Source organism: Medicago truncatula, chromosome 5 (genome assembly GCF_003473485.1).
Source record: "Medicago truncatula cultivar Jemalong A17 chromosome 5, MtrunA17r5.0-ANR, whole genome shotgun sequence".
Taxonomy (NCBI): Eukaryota; Viridiplantae; Streptophyta; class Magnoliopsida; order Fabales; family Fabaceae; genus Medicago; species Medicago truncatula.
The window spans coordinates 32,868,415-32,886,679 of record NC_053046.1 but is presented as its reverse complement, the minus strand read 5'-3'; the positions used below and the strand labels follow the sequence as shown (position 1 = coordinate 32,886,679).

Below are 18,265 nucleotides of genomic sequence, written 5' to 3'. Positions count from 1 at the left end.
TTGGACATTTTCTACTAGAGTTTTGTTCCTACTTGATATGGAAATTTGTATTTAGGATTGGGAGGCTAATCAACCTAATTTGTTGATTGGATCTAAATAGAAGAGATGCAAGTTTCTTCTATAATTTCACATTTGGTTCTTTATGCCTTTTGCATCGGTCTGTTTTGCTTTAAATAGTCATGGATGCTTACTGTTTTCAAGTTTTATTGATTGTGCACGTGGTGCGTGATTGTTTGCTACGGATTGAGATTTGTCGCTACTTTACCCCTTAGGGCTGTTCTTTATCACCCATCTAGGTTGTTGTTGTTTGCTTTCATTGGATAAGACTTTATGTCCCCAAATTATTTGTACTCCTTTATTTATTTAAATATACTTATGAATCTCATATGTCTAAGAAATATATAAATAAATTAGTTGTATATACAAAATGGTACCCGGTCACAATATGATGAGTAAAGGAACAACCAAATACGTTCTAATTCTTCCAATCACATTGAAAGTCACATGACCGATATTGCAACCAAATTACAACCCTAAGCACTAGGAATTTCAATCAACAGAATCCATACATTCTAATGGATGTAAAATCCATTGGCCGATTTGAGATTAGTTAAAAACACCTCTTTTTAATAAATTATCCTTCGTTGGAACCTTGATTAGTAGTAACCTTCATACCGAAAAAGACACCTTCAACAGAACTAATCTGTTTCACACATCTGCAAATTTCCCAAGGTCTTCATTCGCCGGTTCCTCCAATATTGACGCATAAGTTTCTTTAACTGAACATGTGCTTCCTTACCAAAATCACTTGTCCACAATACTTTCTCTTGAGCTTATTCCATGAATTTTTCCTCAAATTTCCTTATGATCCATCGAAAATTTCATTTCTACTACTCCCCTTTTTTCGGTCAAGTAGTCTAATGATTAGAATTCTACTACTCCCTTTTTTTTCATTCAAGTAGTCTAATGACTAGCATTCAGGTGAATAAGTGGGGTATACGAGGTTGGAACCATGGTCCCTGAATATTGTAATATAATGCATTGTTCCCACCAACTGAGCTATGCTCATGGGGACATTATATTTCTACTACTCCTCTTTGTCTCGCACCTATGAAGTACAAACATAATACGAGGTATCAGATACGATACACATCCGATACGTCGATACGTCAGTGATCAGAAAATATAAGATACAATATATTTAAGATATGTATATAAAAATTAAAATAAAGTTGTAAATATTAGTTAAAAAATTTAAACTAAAACCGAAACACAAACTCAAGATAAGTGGTGAATTTCAAACAAAACTCAAAACTTTGGGTAATTAAAATAAAATGGATATTGAGAATCATTTTCTTACATAAACCACACTTAGAAGTCATGTTCTCGTGAGCTTAGCTCAGTTGGTAGGAACAATGCATATTATATGCAAGGTCCGAGGAAGTCAGAGTACAATCTTTAGGACGTTAATAAATATTAAAAGTAAACTAAGATATTGGAATCGTATCAATGTCTTATCCTCCTTCACCATGATTAGTAAATAGAACAGCTTCTGAAATTGGTTCATCAAAATTTGGTTCACTCATATAATTCTGGCATATCACATGCATAGTAAAAAAATTATGAGAAAAAATAAATAAATCTTGAAGAATACTAATAAATTAAATGAGTGCATCAAAATTTATATGCATCAATTAAAGTAGAGAGAGATGGTCCTCTTAGCTCAGTTGTTATGGACAATGCACATAATTATGCAAGGTTCGAAGTTCAAACCCCGACCACCACAAAAAAGGTAGAGAGAGGTGAGGAAATTAAAGTTAGAGATTAGTAATTATGGAGGGAAAAACTGAAAACTGAACAGTCCTTAGACATATCTGAGGTGTGTTTAGGGGCTTGTTGACGGCGTATCACGGTGTGTTCACAACGTATTGAAATATTTTATTTTATTTTTGCAACTGTTATAAGCGCATTATTACACCACTTAAATGAAAATATTTAAATTATATTTATACTGATGCAAGCATGTAATAATTCCCTGATTTATTAAATAATTATACTAGATATTATTACACTACCTGTTCATGAAAAATGCATTATTTGCGAGGCTTGTGGTTTTATTTGAACTTGCCCCATTTATCAAATCATCGAACTATATACCTATGTTTCTTTTGGTGGATTGTGTATCCCAACAACAAAGGTAGACATAATAGATATGTGATTGAATTGAATTATTTTTTATTTTTTAATTTATACCGTTGAAATCGCAAGAGTAACGAACATAATGTCTAAGAGTGTAGACGTAGAGACTAATGACTAACTATAGTTTCCTTGAATTTCATGGCTGTAAATAAGGTTCATTTAGCAGTGTGTGGCAGCGACTATGCTGAAGTTAGGATACTCAACCGACAAAGATCTTAAAGATGTGATCCGTTTCATAAACTTAGTTATGTTTTCACTACAAGAAAAATATGAGATTTGCTACGATCCGATTCATAGCTAACTCGTAGCTAATTCCTAGCAAGCGAGTTTACCTAGAGGTATGCTTTGGAATACTTATTGAATCGGTCGAGATAAATTTGTTAGGGAAACATTTCTTAGTAAATCCGTAGCTAAAAGATAAAATAGTAGCAAATATTTAGTTAATCTATAGCAAATAAGTATTGAATATTTATTTTCTGTAGCAATATTACTATGACATATTTCTTCAAAAAAACATTACTATGACATAACGTTGCAATTTCGCAACAAATCCATAACAACGTAACTAGGACTTATGGTAGCAAATTCACAACAAATCCATAGCAAATAACTATGACTTGTCATAGCAATTTTTCAACAAATATCCACAACATCATGACTAAAATTTATCGTAGAAATTCCTCAACAAATCTACAACTGTAATTTAACCAATTTGTGACTATATCGTGGAAATTTAGAGGTTTCCGTCCAATTTTTGGCAGTTTTTTTAAGAAATAATAATGGTATAATTTATTACTATATTATTTCACTAATTTATTACTAAATAATCCTATACGAGGTTATACAACATATGAAGGTGAGAAAAACACAATAAGGGGGGTTGAATTGTGTTAGCTTTTTCTTCTTTTTAAACTGAGTACAATGTTCAGAGTCTGATAGAGTTCAGATTCAAGAACAGAGCTCAGATTCTAATGCATGCAGCAGATAAGTAAATATATATATATATATATATATATATATATATATATATATATATAGAGAGAGAGAGAGAGAGAGAGAGAGAGAGAGAGAGCAATTATACAGGTTCATTCCACAATCCGGAAGTAGTCCTGTCCCCCTTGCACTTCCAAGGAGAGTTCACTAAAATCAATATCTGATTACAAATGCTTAAGCACACAAGCAAGAGACTTCCAAATACTCCAGCACACACGCAAAAGGTTTCATATGCTCAAGCATTAAAAGCAAGAGACTTATAGACAAACACAATTACACAGAAAAATGTTTGAGGTTGAAAACTTGATATACAATCAGTGATGTTCACAATACAAATCAGATACAGACTCTTAAGACTCTAGAAATTCTAAGTGAACTTTGATGTGAAAACAATTTCAGCAGAGTTTTGGCACTTGTAAATTGTTCTTGAGTCTCTTTTTACAATCTTCAAGTCATCACTCCTTTATATAGAGGTGTGAAAGATACGTTGATGATTGCCAGGACATCAAAAAGAGTCGTTGTTGAAGCTTGATCATCGCCAATGTTTTGTTGCTTGATTTGGTTGTTGTCCTAGGAGTTTTAAATTCATTCCTTGTTTGGAGAACATCTAGCGTAGACACAGCTGTAGATTGTACTATTGCATCCAAGATAGTGGAGTAGTGGTTGTACAATTGTACTATGTCCTTTTCCTGCGTTCTTCAGTGGATACGCATCCAATGCCTTTTAATTCCTCTGAATTAGCTGTTGCTCCAGGCTTCTATTCCTTCTGCAATGATGTGTCTTCAGAATAACAAACTTTAATTAACTGCAACTTCTAGTCTTCAGACTCTGATGATCTTCAGATACTTGATGACGTCAGCTTCTGGCAGTCAGCTCCTGATGGTCTTCAGACTCTGATAGTCTTTAGACTCTGTCTTGCAACATAAGCTTCTTTTGTAAGTTCTTTTGCTCTCTTTTGTTCTTTCAATACCAATAGTTGGTTATAATACTTATAAATTTTTGTTTATGGTCTTGCACACTTTAACAAATATTAGCATATCCAATTGAAATTTTAATACCTTGTTACCATCAGAACTTAAGGTGGTCATGTTAAACATATTTTGTTCCAACAAAATATTCTTCATATTAGAATAACAATTGAGCTTATAAATGGGAACTTCTACGGTACACCTCACAAATTGAGGTGTACCGGTACTTTTGTTTCATAAATTTATAAATTAATGATCATTTTATGAAATAAAAAACTATTTGTCAATATTTATATTTTAGAAAATATCATTTCATAAGAAAAAAAATCATTTTATTGTTTATAAAAATCATATCAATTTTTTTACATTTTCTCATAAATAATAATGGGTTAAATATGTTTTTAGTCCTTACATTTTGCGTCCCCTTTGAAGAATAGTCCCTACATTTCATTAAATATTTTTAAAATCCTAACATTTTATCTCCGTTATCAAAATTAGTCCCTGCTGTTAATTCTCTAACGGAATGCTGATGTGGCCGTCAGTGGGTCCAAATTATTTTAGGGTTAAATATATTATTCAAAAGGGCGCAAAATGTAAGGACAAAAAACATATTTAATCCAATAATAATCAATATTCTTTGTTGCGAGTAATAAAATTTAAAAAAAGTATATTTTGTTTCGTTGACGTTTTTGGTAAATATAAGATTTAATTATTATAATTGTCAATGATAGAAAATAATTTCTTTTATTAAAAAAAAAACTATTTTAATTATTAATTTAATAATTTGGTGTACCAGTACACTCAAATTTTTAGGTGTACCATAGAATTTTTATGAAAATAGATTCTTCATAATAGAACCATAATCCAGTTTGGGATGAAACCCATTAATTTGCTAACATTAGGCTTATAAAGCCTTTTCAAAAGAGAAAAAATGGAGGAAGTATTAAGAGAGAAACTTCAATTGCAGGTACCAAAAAGAAATTCAAAATGAGATATTGCAATATATAGATCACAATGATCCAATATCTCTAGCAAAAATTTATCTTAATACATAATAAAGAAAGATGTGTCTTGACATCTATTGCTTAGTTTCACCTTTTCTGCCACAAGTGATCAAGTCCACTGTCATCATCTCCATGGAAATAAAAAGGACGGAACATGAAATTATGTCCCTAAGAAATGCAATAATTGAAACCATATATTATAGGTATTAGGCAGTATTAGTTGTATACTATTAGTTCAAATATACACAAAATTTATGCAATGAATTTTCTGTCAATTCTATCATGCTTTTTTTTTTTCCTTCTTTGTTCAGTTTTGGCAACAAATATTGCAAGGCTTGAATAAAAACCAAATTAATAAGTTGTAAATCTATGGAGTATAAAATACAATCTAAACTAATAAAAGCACCACATAAAGAAATACAGAACAATTAAAACGTTACCAGAAACTAAATAAAAAAAAAAAAACCAAATTCTCTCCAAAAAAAAGAGCTTTATAAAAGGGTAAATTACCAATAAGGAAACAGAATCCACCATCTTAATTAAGGACCTATTTCGATTAATAAGAAACAGTATACTATAAAGTGGAATCTTATCCCATTTACCCCTCCATTCAATCATGTTATTTTCTAATATCTAGGACTATCATAATTAGATTTGCAAAGGAATCTTATGCTTGTTTTCTAATATCCAATTTCTATTTCTAACAACAGTACCACATGCAATAAATGCCGAAAGGACCAATGCTCCATACATGTTCTTTCCCACACAGTTCTTGCCATATTACAATCATAGTCTGATGGAAACTTATATTTACCCGACATTGTTAAAGTATATCATATAAGTATAATATAAATCTAAAAAATTTCCTTATTGATGTTGAATTTCTTATTCTATTTTTTGTTGCAGCCATTTTTGTTGTCGTTGCTTGTTGTTATCATGGTTTTTAGGTGCCAAGCCATTAATTGGACTTGAACCTTTTGACCGTTGATATCTCTCTTTTTTCTTGGGAAGGGTAAAAGGAGAAAAACCCTTAAAAAGTTCTAGGTTCGGGGGTCGTTTTCGCTACGGGAAGGTGTTAGGCACCCGGAGCGATTATGGTACTCCATAAGAACCGTTCTCCTAAGTTTATTTCTACGCTTTATTTTTAGAGACTATTTGTAAAAAAAATGAAGGTGTGGTTAGTGAAGAATGGGGGTGAGAAGAAGTAGAATTTGATTTTATTTCGGCTTGGAGGGGTTAAAGTCCCTTGCCTACGTACCGTTTTACGGGATCAAAACCGGCGTAGTTCTTGCTAAAAAGACTTGTTGTTTTTTTTTGTTTTAATTGTTTGATTTTAAATTTTGAAAATGATTTTGAAGAAGGGGATTGAGAGGCTTCATGAGCATTAGAGTATGAAAAAGTGGGGGTTTGTTTAGTGATTTTGCAAAAAAGTCTAAATGATTAGATTTATTTGAGAATTTTATTAAGAAAATAAAAGGTGAAAAATTGTTGGAGTTTTGACTCCATTTTTATGAAAAATATTTGAAGCGAATTTGTTTGCATATTTTTTGGAAAAAAATTGGATTTTCTCTAAGTGTTTAAACCTAAGCATTCATCTAACCATGCAATCCTAGCCATACATCTACACATGCAATCCTAGGCATACATCTAGGGCGAGTGTGTGCGTGCCGGTGCGCCATAGTGTCCATAGTCCATATTACAAAAATTGCCTAAATACATTCTATGGCCTCTTTGCCAAGCTACAAACCAATGATAACAAATTACATCACCGAATGAATTAAAATTTGAAAAAATAAATGCTAAGCTAAAGAAAGTGGAGGAGATAGTGAAATGCTATGAGTGAAGTCACATAAGGAACAAAATGTTAGTGAAACAAGGAAAAATATAATGGGAAGATGAAAAATGCACCAAATGAATATGCAATAAAAAGGGGTAAAAACATGAGAATTTATCAAGCACAATGTGTAACAAATGGCCTATAATGCAAGAACAAGCACAAACCAAATGAAAACAGTGGCACAATCATTGGATTATCATCACATCTATCATGAAAATGCATTCTAATTAGCCATGCTATGCACCAAAATTCTTAGGACAAGAATCAACCTAAAAAGCATGAAAAAGCTAACTAGAGAAGTAAATTGAACAAGAGACCTATGCACATATTTTTTACCAGTTATTTGCAAGCAAAATATCATTAAAAATCATCAAGAAAGTGGTAAAAACATGTAGTAATTTTTTTGGAATTTATGATAAAAAATCAGAGCAATCAGAGGTGCAGACAGTATGCAAGAATGGTGTTAATAGCAGAAAAACAAAGAAACGCAACAAGAACTAAGCCCATACCCAAGCCCAAACGCGCACAAAGCCTGCTAAAGATAGACTCACAGGAGCCGTTAGATCAAAAATCTAACGGCCAGCAACGAAGGCGCATGGTGGGATCACACTAACGCGCGCACAGAGGATTGATAGGGGGTGTATAAGCTTAGCACATCACAGGGAATTCATTCTAACCCTAATTTTCTTCTTTACAGCCGCGGCCAACCTCCTTCTTCTTCATTTGTAAAAACAAAACTCCATAACACAAAGCACACACCTTCAAGATCGTGATTGAACCACAAAATACCAGGAATTTCTTTCATATAACAAGACAAACACACAAAACGCACCCACACATATCAGTAACGATTGGTTTCAGCAAAGGAACATTCACGGCCATACATCACCGGTGATGAGTGCTAGCATGCAAACATGTGATTTTGATATGATGAAATGAAATGGACAGCGCAGATGTGCATGAACAGCAAGGCCAATCGCAGATCTAAACATTGAAATTGCATAACTCAGTTCAGGAGAGTGGTACCTGAGTTAGATCGGAGGTATGATGACGGTTTGCGCGCAAACAGCTTCGATCTGGCTTGGTTTCTCCGTCGTTGAGCTTTTCAGCTCCGATGATGATTCCGCCGTGATCTGGAGTTCGTTGTGAACCTTGTGTCTTGATCTGGACTGCGAGTCTCGTCGTTGAGCTTTAGGCTTCGACGGAGCTTCGCGTTGTCGAGGACTTCGTCGTCGAGCTTCTTTTTGCTCCGACGTGGTTCTGACGCTGGCGTGGTTCTTCGTCGTTGAGCTTTTAGCTCCGACGAGGTTCTGGAATGGCTTCGTTGTTGCTTTGTTTGCTTCAAGGATGAAAATCCATCACTCTTCTCCCTTTCTTCTCCTTCGCTATCACGCGAATTTCTTTGAATCTTGCTGCGTTCTGAACTTGATTGTTGATTTGTTTTGGATTCTGTTTTGGTACCACTTGAGATCGTTGTGGTTTTGGTTGTGTTCTTGTTGAATTCAGTGCCAAGTTTTGCTGGATTTTGTGGATTGTGATCGGTTTCAATGGTGGATTGTGGTTGTAACTACTTCTGCCATTGATGAGCTTGAAGCTTTTTCTGTTGATTCTGTTTTGATCTAACAGAAAAGAGAGAGAAAATAATTTATCTGTTTTTGGTGAGTTGGCACTGAATCCCTCGATTATGTGGCACTGTGAACAGTATTTATAGCTGATGTGTGAGTGATTGGACCATTAGAAAGCTGACATGTGGCATTGGACTGAAAAAGGGGCGCTGCCCTGTAATTTGACTTGAAGGACCTGTTTGCAAATTTGAAAAATATATGGACTGGACTGAAAAATGAAAGTAAGGACTGAAATGAAATTAAAAACTGTTTGGACAAAAAATGCAATTTTGGGACCTCAATTGAGGGACCAAAATGCAATTAAAAATAAAATTGAATAAAAAACGTAATTTGACCAAACGTAAAGCGAAACAAAAAATAAAATTGACAAAACGGACTAAAACGAACCAATGGCTTAAATGAGGTACTTCAAAGTAACCTCTCTATGCCGAAATTTTGTGTGAAATGACCAAAATGCCCCTAGGGCTAAAAATGACCTAAACAGATTCAAATTGACTTGACACTGACTCAGATGCAAGTTTGAAATGAATTTAACAAGGTTTACTGATGAAATGTTAAAAATCAATCTGAAAAGACTCAGAGATAGTCACAAGGATGAAAATGGGTCCCACTGCAGGAAATGACCAAAAATACCCTTCTGTACGACTTTTTGCAAATTTTGAAATAAACTGTAGAAAAAGCAATGTAATGATTCAGAGACACTTTTGAATGACTTACAAGACAAGTAAAGACATTTCGAAAGGTTTTATGCAAGAAAAACATAGGTAAAATTGTGATTGAAAATACTGCGAGGCAGAGACAATTTGAACTGTGCAGTTGAAATTTGATAATTGACAAAGTTTGAAATGAAATTGGGCCCAGTATTTTTAGGTCCAAAAACAGGGTATAACACTTGTGTAATATTATTTCGATTGAAACTCTTGCCAAATATATATTCAATTACGTCAATCACAATGTGTTTGTTTTAAGTTTACTAAATTTATTTCTACGAATAACATTCTTTGAAACATAAAGATGGAAATATTATTTCAAGATATTTAGAAAAAAATATTGGTTTAACATTATAATATTCTCAGGAACCGTAAAAATAGGGATTATAATAGGTACTTACATATGAATTATTTCCATCTTTGTGGGAACTTTATTCCCACCTTTTTCTTTGGAAAATTTTTTCTATTCCTGGGAACGTTTTATACTCGGGAATAAAATTTAGTAAACTTGTAACAAACATAGACAATATATTTCTATCGTTTTATTTCCAGAAATCTACGAATATAACGACTTGAAACAAACGCAACCTAGTTTGTATTCTATGATGTAAAATCTCAAAAGGTTTATCCTTCTATGTATGTCTAAATTAAACATACTATTACTAAACTATTAATTAATTAGCTAATAAATATATGGAGTTTCCCTCTGTTGTAAAAAAAAAAGTTAAGCACTTAAACCCATTAACAGTTCCTACCTGATACCGCTGATTTACTACTAAAAATATCATCATCATAAACTAATCACAAAACATAACTAATTTAAAACATTAAACCCATAATTCAGCGTTACCGCTATTAAATTTATAATCAATATACTTCTTACAAAGTTACATCCTCCAAATAAATCTAAAAATTGTCTTTCACTCTATTTTCTTTCCTTTCCTCTTCGTCAATTTCATGGAGATCAATTAACTAATTACATATTCTCTTCTCCAAATATATCAAGCTTGATTTGCAGTAATTAATAAGACATGGCTGCAACAAGCGAAAACGCGAACATTACCGGTGTTACACCAAACGGAACGATATGGGTATGTGAACACATGATCAATTATCAAAGTTCAAGAGGAATTTTCTTTCATGATAATCCATTTAGTTTCACATTGCCAGTGCTATTGCTGCAAACCTCCTTAGTTTCTTTCTTGACCACAATTTTACAAATCACACTTGAACCACTTGGGGAGAGCAGCTTCGTTCCACAAACGCTGGTAAGATATTTAATATTTTCTAAAATATATGTCTATTAAAAATGAAATACTAGCTTCTTCTCTTCATTGGTCATCGATGTATCAAGTTATTAAGTGAATACATTGAAATTAGATGTTGATCAAATGAGAATAACAAATATTTCCAAATGATCATTGAAATTGAAAAACAAATATCCAGGTCCATTAATTCTTTAACATCATTCAATTTAGTCTCTGAAGTAGAGCGGAATGAAATAAAAATATTTCTTTCACTGTTGAGATATTTTATGAAGAAGCATAATACATTTCCTATTCCATTGTTTGAATAATGAACATAATGGAATGGATAACAATTTTTTACTTTTATATTAAATAAACATACTTAATATGTAATAAATTATTCATATTTATATTAGTAAAAAAAAACTTTTTTTTTGACAAATAGTAAAAAAAACTTATTCACAACATTAAATGATATTTAATATTTTACATAAATATTATCCTTAAATCATATAAATAGAAACATGACAGGAATCTATACAACATTAGAATATATTAATTCTTATGAAATTGTTTATACGAGTTTTATGACGGTATGGAACAAATTTCTCATTCTACTATTTGAAAAGTGAACGAAATGCAATGTTTTATATGTTTTATTAAGTTTTTATCCTTATTTTAAAAGATATCTTTTATTAAATTATAAAAAATGACAAATTTGTAATATGTCAAAAAGAATCTTTACAATATTGTAAACATTCAGTTTAAAACACAATCCTTATTACAAGTTTTGGACAAATAGCCTAGTGGTTAGAGCTCACACAATTTAATTGTAAAGATATTCCTACCAACTGAGCTAAGCTCACAGGGATTGCAATGCCTCCTTTTAATAATTTCCTAATTATGATCATCAAACAACTATAAGTCAAGTTGCACAAGATAACTATTATACATTGAAAATGATTTCATAAAAACATATTGCCAAGCCACATAATAGTCAATATAAACCACAATAATCAATGAACACCAAGCAAATGGTTTTAAAGTATAAACAAAATTACTTCTAGAAATTTTCATCTCTCGCACCAGCTTCTTTCTATTTCCTTCCAAATTTGCCTATTGTGGAAGAAAAGAAAAGAGATAGAGCGAATAATAAATGAGAGACAAAACATAAATTGTGAGAGAATAAATGCAAGAATAGGGAATCTTTGTCGTAGCTGGAGAGTGGTTTGAAGTATGTACCTACGTCCTTGCTCGTGGTTTTTGATTTACATTCTTTCATAGAGAGAATTGAAAATGAGAGAGTTAATTGATTTGAGACCACTAGAGAGAGAAAATGAGATTATGAATTTTGTCTTGGTTACGAAGAGGACTTCATAGAAGAGGGTTTAAGGTTTCTGTGTTTAATGTGAGGAGGGAAAACTTGAAAAAAAGAAAAAACTAAGAGTCAAAAGGGAAAACGTTCCTTTTGCTAGTGACAAAATGAGTGGCTCTATTGTGTTAGACTTAGTTGTTCTTGTGTCCGATTTCAAATACGTTTTTTCTTTCTGTATTTAAGACCAGAATTCATACATCAAGTGAGGGAAAATTTTAATTTTCAAATATTGTGTCACAAAGATCAATCCTTTTAAATAAAACATGAAGAACGATGATGAATTGTAATCCTTGAAAGGTTTAAAATGGTTAAGATAATTGTATTTCCAAATGATGATTTGGTAACAAAATTATTAAAAGTTGACACCTAAACATGCTAATTAACTCTTTCGTTTTTGAATTGTATTCATGCTAAAAATGGTTAAGAAAATTGTATTTCCAAATATATTTCACCTAAACATGATAAAACTGATGATTTGGTAACAACATATTTGTATATTATTAACATTAAGATTAAGATATAAAACATGCTAATTAATTCTTTTGTTTTTGAAATGTATTCAGGCTGGCTTGGTACTAGGTCCATCAGTTTTCGGGCAAAGTGAGCTCATAAAAAAATGGATATTTCCACAAAAAACATTCTTCATTAGCCAGACAATCTCATATTTTGGGATAATGATGTTCTTGTTCTTAATTGGAGTAAAAATCGATCTAAGTCTTGTTACAAGATCAGGGAAAAAAGCTTGGGCAATTGGAACATTTTCATTTTTTGTACCACTATTAATGAGCAATTTCATCGCACGTCTCCTAGGAAAACTACTAATAACCCCCGACCAAATTCTCTGCAAGTCCATATTTGTCCTCGCATTTATCTTTTCAACCGGTTCATTCCACACCACCGCAATCCACTTAGCCGATTTAAAGCTATTGAACTCAGAAATGGGTCGAATAGCGATATCTGCCTCCATGGTTGATGGAGCCTTTTCGTTATTGTGGGTTACTGCTAAACTCACAGAAAAACAATCAAGTTCAGCAGATTTAAAGCACCATCCTTTTACTTGGACGGGAGTTTCTTTGCTTGTTATGGTTATTATCATACTATGCGTTCTTAGGCCTATAATGTTTTGGATGATAAGAAAAACACCTGAAGGAAAACCAATCAAAGAATCATACATATTTTCAGTGTTTTTAATGATATTGGGCTGCTCATTATTTAGTGAGGTTATTGGAGAACATTATATGATTGGTCCTGTAATTTTAGGTCTGGCTGTACCTGATGGGCCTCCATTAGGATCAGCATTGACTGAAAGGTTGGATGCAATTGTGTCAGCGGTTTTCTTGCCATTGTATTTCCTTTTTAATGGTGCTAATTTCAATATTTTTCTAATTAATACTCGTAGCTTTGTAATAGTGCAAATTGTTGCTATATTTGCATCTTTGGGGAAGGTTGCTGGAACTATGTTGCCTTCAATTTATTGGAAGATGCCAGTTACTGATGTTCTATCTTTAGGACTACTTATGAGTGCTCAAGGCATCACACAATTGATTTACTTGCAGACTGCTCTATATCTTCATGTAAGAATCACTATAATTTTCTTCTATTTTTCAATCATGTATCTGGTTATGTTGCATAAAGATAAAAATAGGGAATAAACAATTTAGTTGCTAATGTATCATTATTTCTCTAATTTAGTTTGAGAAATATATAAATATCATAAGTCTAAAGTATCATTATTTTTCACGAAGTGTCATATTCATTAATGACGTGAAATTATATTTGGTGATGTGATATTGCTAATTTCGACCATTAACTTTGTTACAATTTTTCTTCCAGACTAATTGATCATATGTAAATCTATTTTTATGAAATTCACAATATTTATTTAGTTTCAAATCAACAATGTCGCACCATCAAACGTAATGATACTTTAATGAGTGCAATGATGTTAATCAATAATAGTTACATATTTGAATGTGAATATATATGTGATTTGTTGCAGCTTATAGATGAAGAATCATATGGTATTGGGTTGATAGCTTTAATATGGATAACAGCAGCCACAACACCCATTGTGAAATTCCTATATGATCCATCTAAGAGGTACTTATCCTTAAATAGGAGAAGAACCATTGAACAATCAACTTCAGATATTGAACTTCGTATCTTGGCATGTATACACAGTCAAGAAAACACACCATCCATTATCAATCTTCTTGAAATGTCAAGCCCTTCATTGAAAAATCCAATTTGTTTCTATGTCCTACATCTTATTCAACTTAGAGGACGAGTAACACCAGTTTTCATAGATCATCAACCAACATGCAACAAGGAGAATCCACCGCACTCGACGAGTTATTCACAACACATAATAAATGCTTTTAGATCGTATGAGCAACAAAATTCGAATAATGTGGTTGTGAAACTCTTCACATCGATTTCTCCTTATGAGACGATGCATGATGAGATATGTATGCAAGTTGCTGAGAAGAGAGTTTGTTTGTTGATTGTTCCTTTTCATAGACAGTGGATTCCAAATGAGATTTCAGAGTCAGCAGCCCCGATTCGCGCATTAAACCGTCATCTTCTCAGAAAAGCACCTTGTTCTATTGGGATTTTAATTGAACGCGGCACTTTGAGTAGGAATAATCCTCTGACTAGTGTTTCATTTTTTAGTGTTGGAATTATTTTTATAGAAGGTGCGGATGATCGCGAAGCGTTAGCATATGCGATGCGAATGGCACATCACCCGAACGTAAGGGTCACCTTGGTTCGAATAATGGAGCCTCGAAAGAAAAATAGGAACTTGACCAACAGGGATCCAGACGGCGACTTGATTCATAGGTTTAAAGTAGATTGTATCAAAATTAAACGTCATGATTATAAAGAGGAAATAGCAAGAGATAGTGTTGAAATGGTAAATGTTATAAGGTCACTTGAAGGTTGTTTTGATTTGATTTTGGTTGGTAGAAGACATACAAGTGAGTCAAATTTGTTTAGTGGATTGTCTGAATGGAATGAGTATCCTGAACTTGGTCCTATTGGAGACATGTTAGTGGCTTCAGATTCTACTTTTGATGGTTCTGTTCTGGTGATTCAGCAACAAAAGAAGTCAGGGGTTGGTTATCATGATTTGAATCTAGATTGTGGTATCGTCAAAACAAAGCAAGAACCTGTAACCATTGTGGAAGTACCTAATGATAGAAACGTTCGGCCAATTATTTGATCAACTATGTTGTTTAGACACACAAAAACATTAATATATGGTGTTTAATATTGTATATACTAGGGACATAAAATAGGGAGAGAAAAAAAATACTATGGGTATGTACATTAGACATTTTTTTAGGGAATGTACATTAGACATCATGTATAGTTCACTTTTATTTTTCATGATAATTATTTTGTTAATACTTAGTTGATAAGGATAAGATGAGAACATGTTATTTTAATCAATACCTTCTTGGACATTTTCTAATTGATTTCTCTACTTGATCCAAACAGAAATTTGTATTGAGAGGCTAATAAACCTAATTGGTTCATTAGATTTAAATAGAGGAGATTGAAATATGTCTTTCTATAACTTCAAATTTGATTCATTCTACACCGATCAATTACAGCTGAATGGTTAGTAAATAAATAAACTAAATGCATATAAAATATGGTACATTTCTTGTAAAAAAAATGTTAAATATTTGATGCATTAAGAGTAATGAAACAACACACAAACCCTATAGTATAGTCGACAATAACATTTTATTAATGTAACACGACCTAATAGCAGTGGTTTCTTAATGAAGTTATAGATATATTATTATACTAAGTATTCACTCCTATAAAAAGGCGCTAAGATATTGCTTTTTTCAGGTTATTTATAGTGCTTTTAAAAGCACTATTGTAAATGGCGCGCTAAAGGTAATATGGTGCTTTTTAGTATACAGAGCTGTCTAAACAGTGTTTTTATAGCGCTCTCGTCTTAAAGGGCTATCAAAGGATGACTTTAGCTAACTCTTACAGTAAGAACAGCCATCTAAAGTGGGATTTAAATAACACTTCTATCTTTAAGTGTTATTACAATACAGCTCATGCTAGCGTTTGTTTTTAAAACGCAACCAATATTTGGTTTAGATAGCGTTTTATTTCACTAAGCCTTGTAAAACATTGTAGTTTTAATAGCGATTTATAAAATTAAGCGCTACAATAAGCATTATCAAGTTTTTACAAATAAAAATTATTTTTGAAGGATACAAATAAAAATTATAAAAATGTGTATTTCATAAATTTAGATCGATATATATACACATCCATCCATATATATATTTGCCACATTATAATTGTGACTATTATTCTTTAAAAAAAAAAAAAAGGCTAAAGTGCACTTTTCACCCCTTAAGTTTTAAAAAGTTGCGATTTTGTCCCCCTATAAAAAAAATGACAAAAGTGCACTTTGAAAGGGGCCAAAATTGTAAAAAAAAATTAATAGGGTTCCAAAATTGCAACATTTTGAAACTTAGGGGTCGAAAAGTGCAGTTTAGCCAAAAAAAAATTGCAACTATTATTTATCAAATAAAATATTAACATATCATAAAATCTCTTTTTTAACTTATACCAAATGAGTTTGAAATAACTTATACTATTTTTAAATAAATTTCCAAAAAAATCCATTTTTAGAAATACAAAGATAAGTCCATTTTTTTTAAAATCTAAAACAAACAGGTCCTTAGCAGATTGGCAAATTATTCACACAAATAAAATTTCTTTTTATTAGTGTAACTAAAAAAATCACGTCTGTGATCACATTCCAAGATTATTCACTTGAAAAGCCATAAAGCACTTATATTGTAACTACAATTTTTTTTTACTAGTGTAACTTAAAAAATTATCATGTCTGTGATCACATTCCAAGATTTTCAAGATAATTTCCTTTGTATTGGTGTAACTAAATAGGCTTCGTGAAATTATCTTCCAACATATATAAAACAGTCTGTGATCACATTCCAAGATTGGGCCATAAAGTACAAAATGTCAATTTACACACTAGAAGTTGTCATAATGGAAGCTGAATAACAAGGTTTTTAAACGAATCATATATTATATGAAACGCAATAAGATCATTCCACTCACTCTGGATTCTATCCTTAACCTCCCTCCTGAGCCTCTGAACCTCACATTCCTCCGGTACCGTTAACCCCAACAAATTGTTAATTGCCTTCGGGCTATAATCAATGGTCTTCTCCAGCAGCGGCGCCAAAAATTTGATAGATATTTAACAAGTGTACTAATTTTATCGAAGTAATAAAAATAAGTTCGTTTCCACAAGGACCGTATTAATCTCAATTGAACAATAACGTTATTATCTAGGATATGTAAATTTTTTTTAGTGCCCGAGGCAGTAAGTTTGTGTGCCAGAAAAGAAAATAAACAAAAAATAAAGTTTGTTTGGAAAAGATATGGAGAGATGAGACTAGGTCTTTCGAATCCTATGACTTCCCCTATTTGGTACACTGCAGCTATTTCATATGAATATTTCTCTAGTTTCACGATGGTTAACTAAAATAGCTCTAATCAATCCCTTTGACTTGGGACTCTCTTCTCAAATTACAGTCTCTAATTCCCTAGGTAATCTAATATTCTTTGAAGTAAAAAGAAAGTTAACCTAATATCACAAATAAACGAATATCCATTCTCAGAATAACCCTGTTTATTTGAACAATTCAATTAGGTGTCTAAGTTGAAAGCTATAATTAGTAATTCATTCTCTCGAATTTATGTTATATGTGATCAGTATATAAAAAGCATTATGAACAATTGAATTAAATAAAACTAGATTGATATTCACATGAAATAGAGTTTCACAACAACATGGTTCAAATAGGGTTACATCAGATTCATCTCAGACCTACTCTTTAAGAGATTTAACAACTCATAATTGAAATTACAAATAACATAATCAATGGAATAATTAAAACATACATATATTGACTACAAATTTGTTAGAAAGCCTCTTCTTCAGTCTTCAGGTCTCAAAGTCGCACTTTTCTCTCCAAAAATCATAACCCTTGTTTTAGAAACTGGCTTCAGCTTAAATAGGAAAATTTTCCATGTTAAAAATGGTGCCATAATGCTAAAAATCGTGATACGATTCTTTCCTGAACCCTAATTTCCATCGTGATCGTTCTTCAAAATTGTGCCACATCATAAGAAATTGTATCACGATTCCAAGAACCAAACTTCAATTCTGGTCAAAATATTGCGTCGAGATGCAAATAATTGTGACACGATTCTTTCTGTACTTGTCTTCAGAATTTTA

General features: G+C 32.1%; 1 protein-coding gene across 1 annotated transcript; it reads left to right on the top strand.

Annotated features, from left to right (window-relative positions):
• Positions 1-10,367: 10,367 nt before the first annotated feature.
• Positions 10,368-15,181, top strand: LOC11406005 (cation/H(+) antiporter 15). Its single transcript, XM_024784953.1, has 3 exons — positions 10,368-10,427; positions 12,522-13,532; positions 13,958-15,181. Exons 1-3 carry the CDS (start codon positions 10,368-10,370, stop codon positions 15,179-15,181), a joined length of 2,295 nt encoding a protein of 764 aa, XP_024640721.1.
• Positions 15,182-18,265: the final 3,084 nt, after the last annotated feature.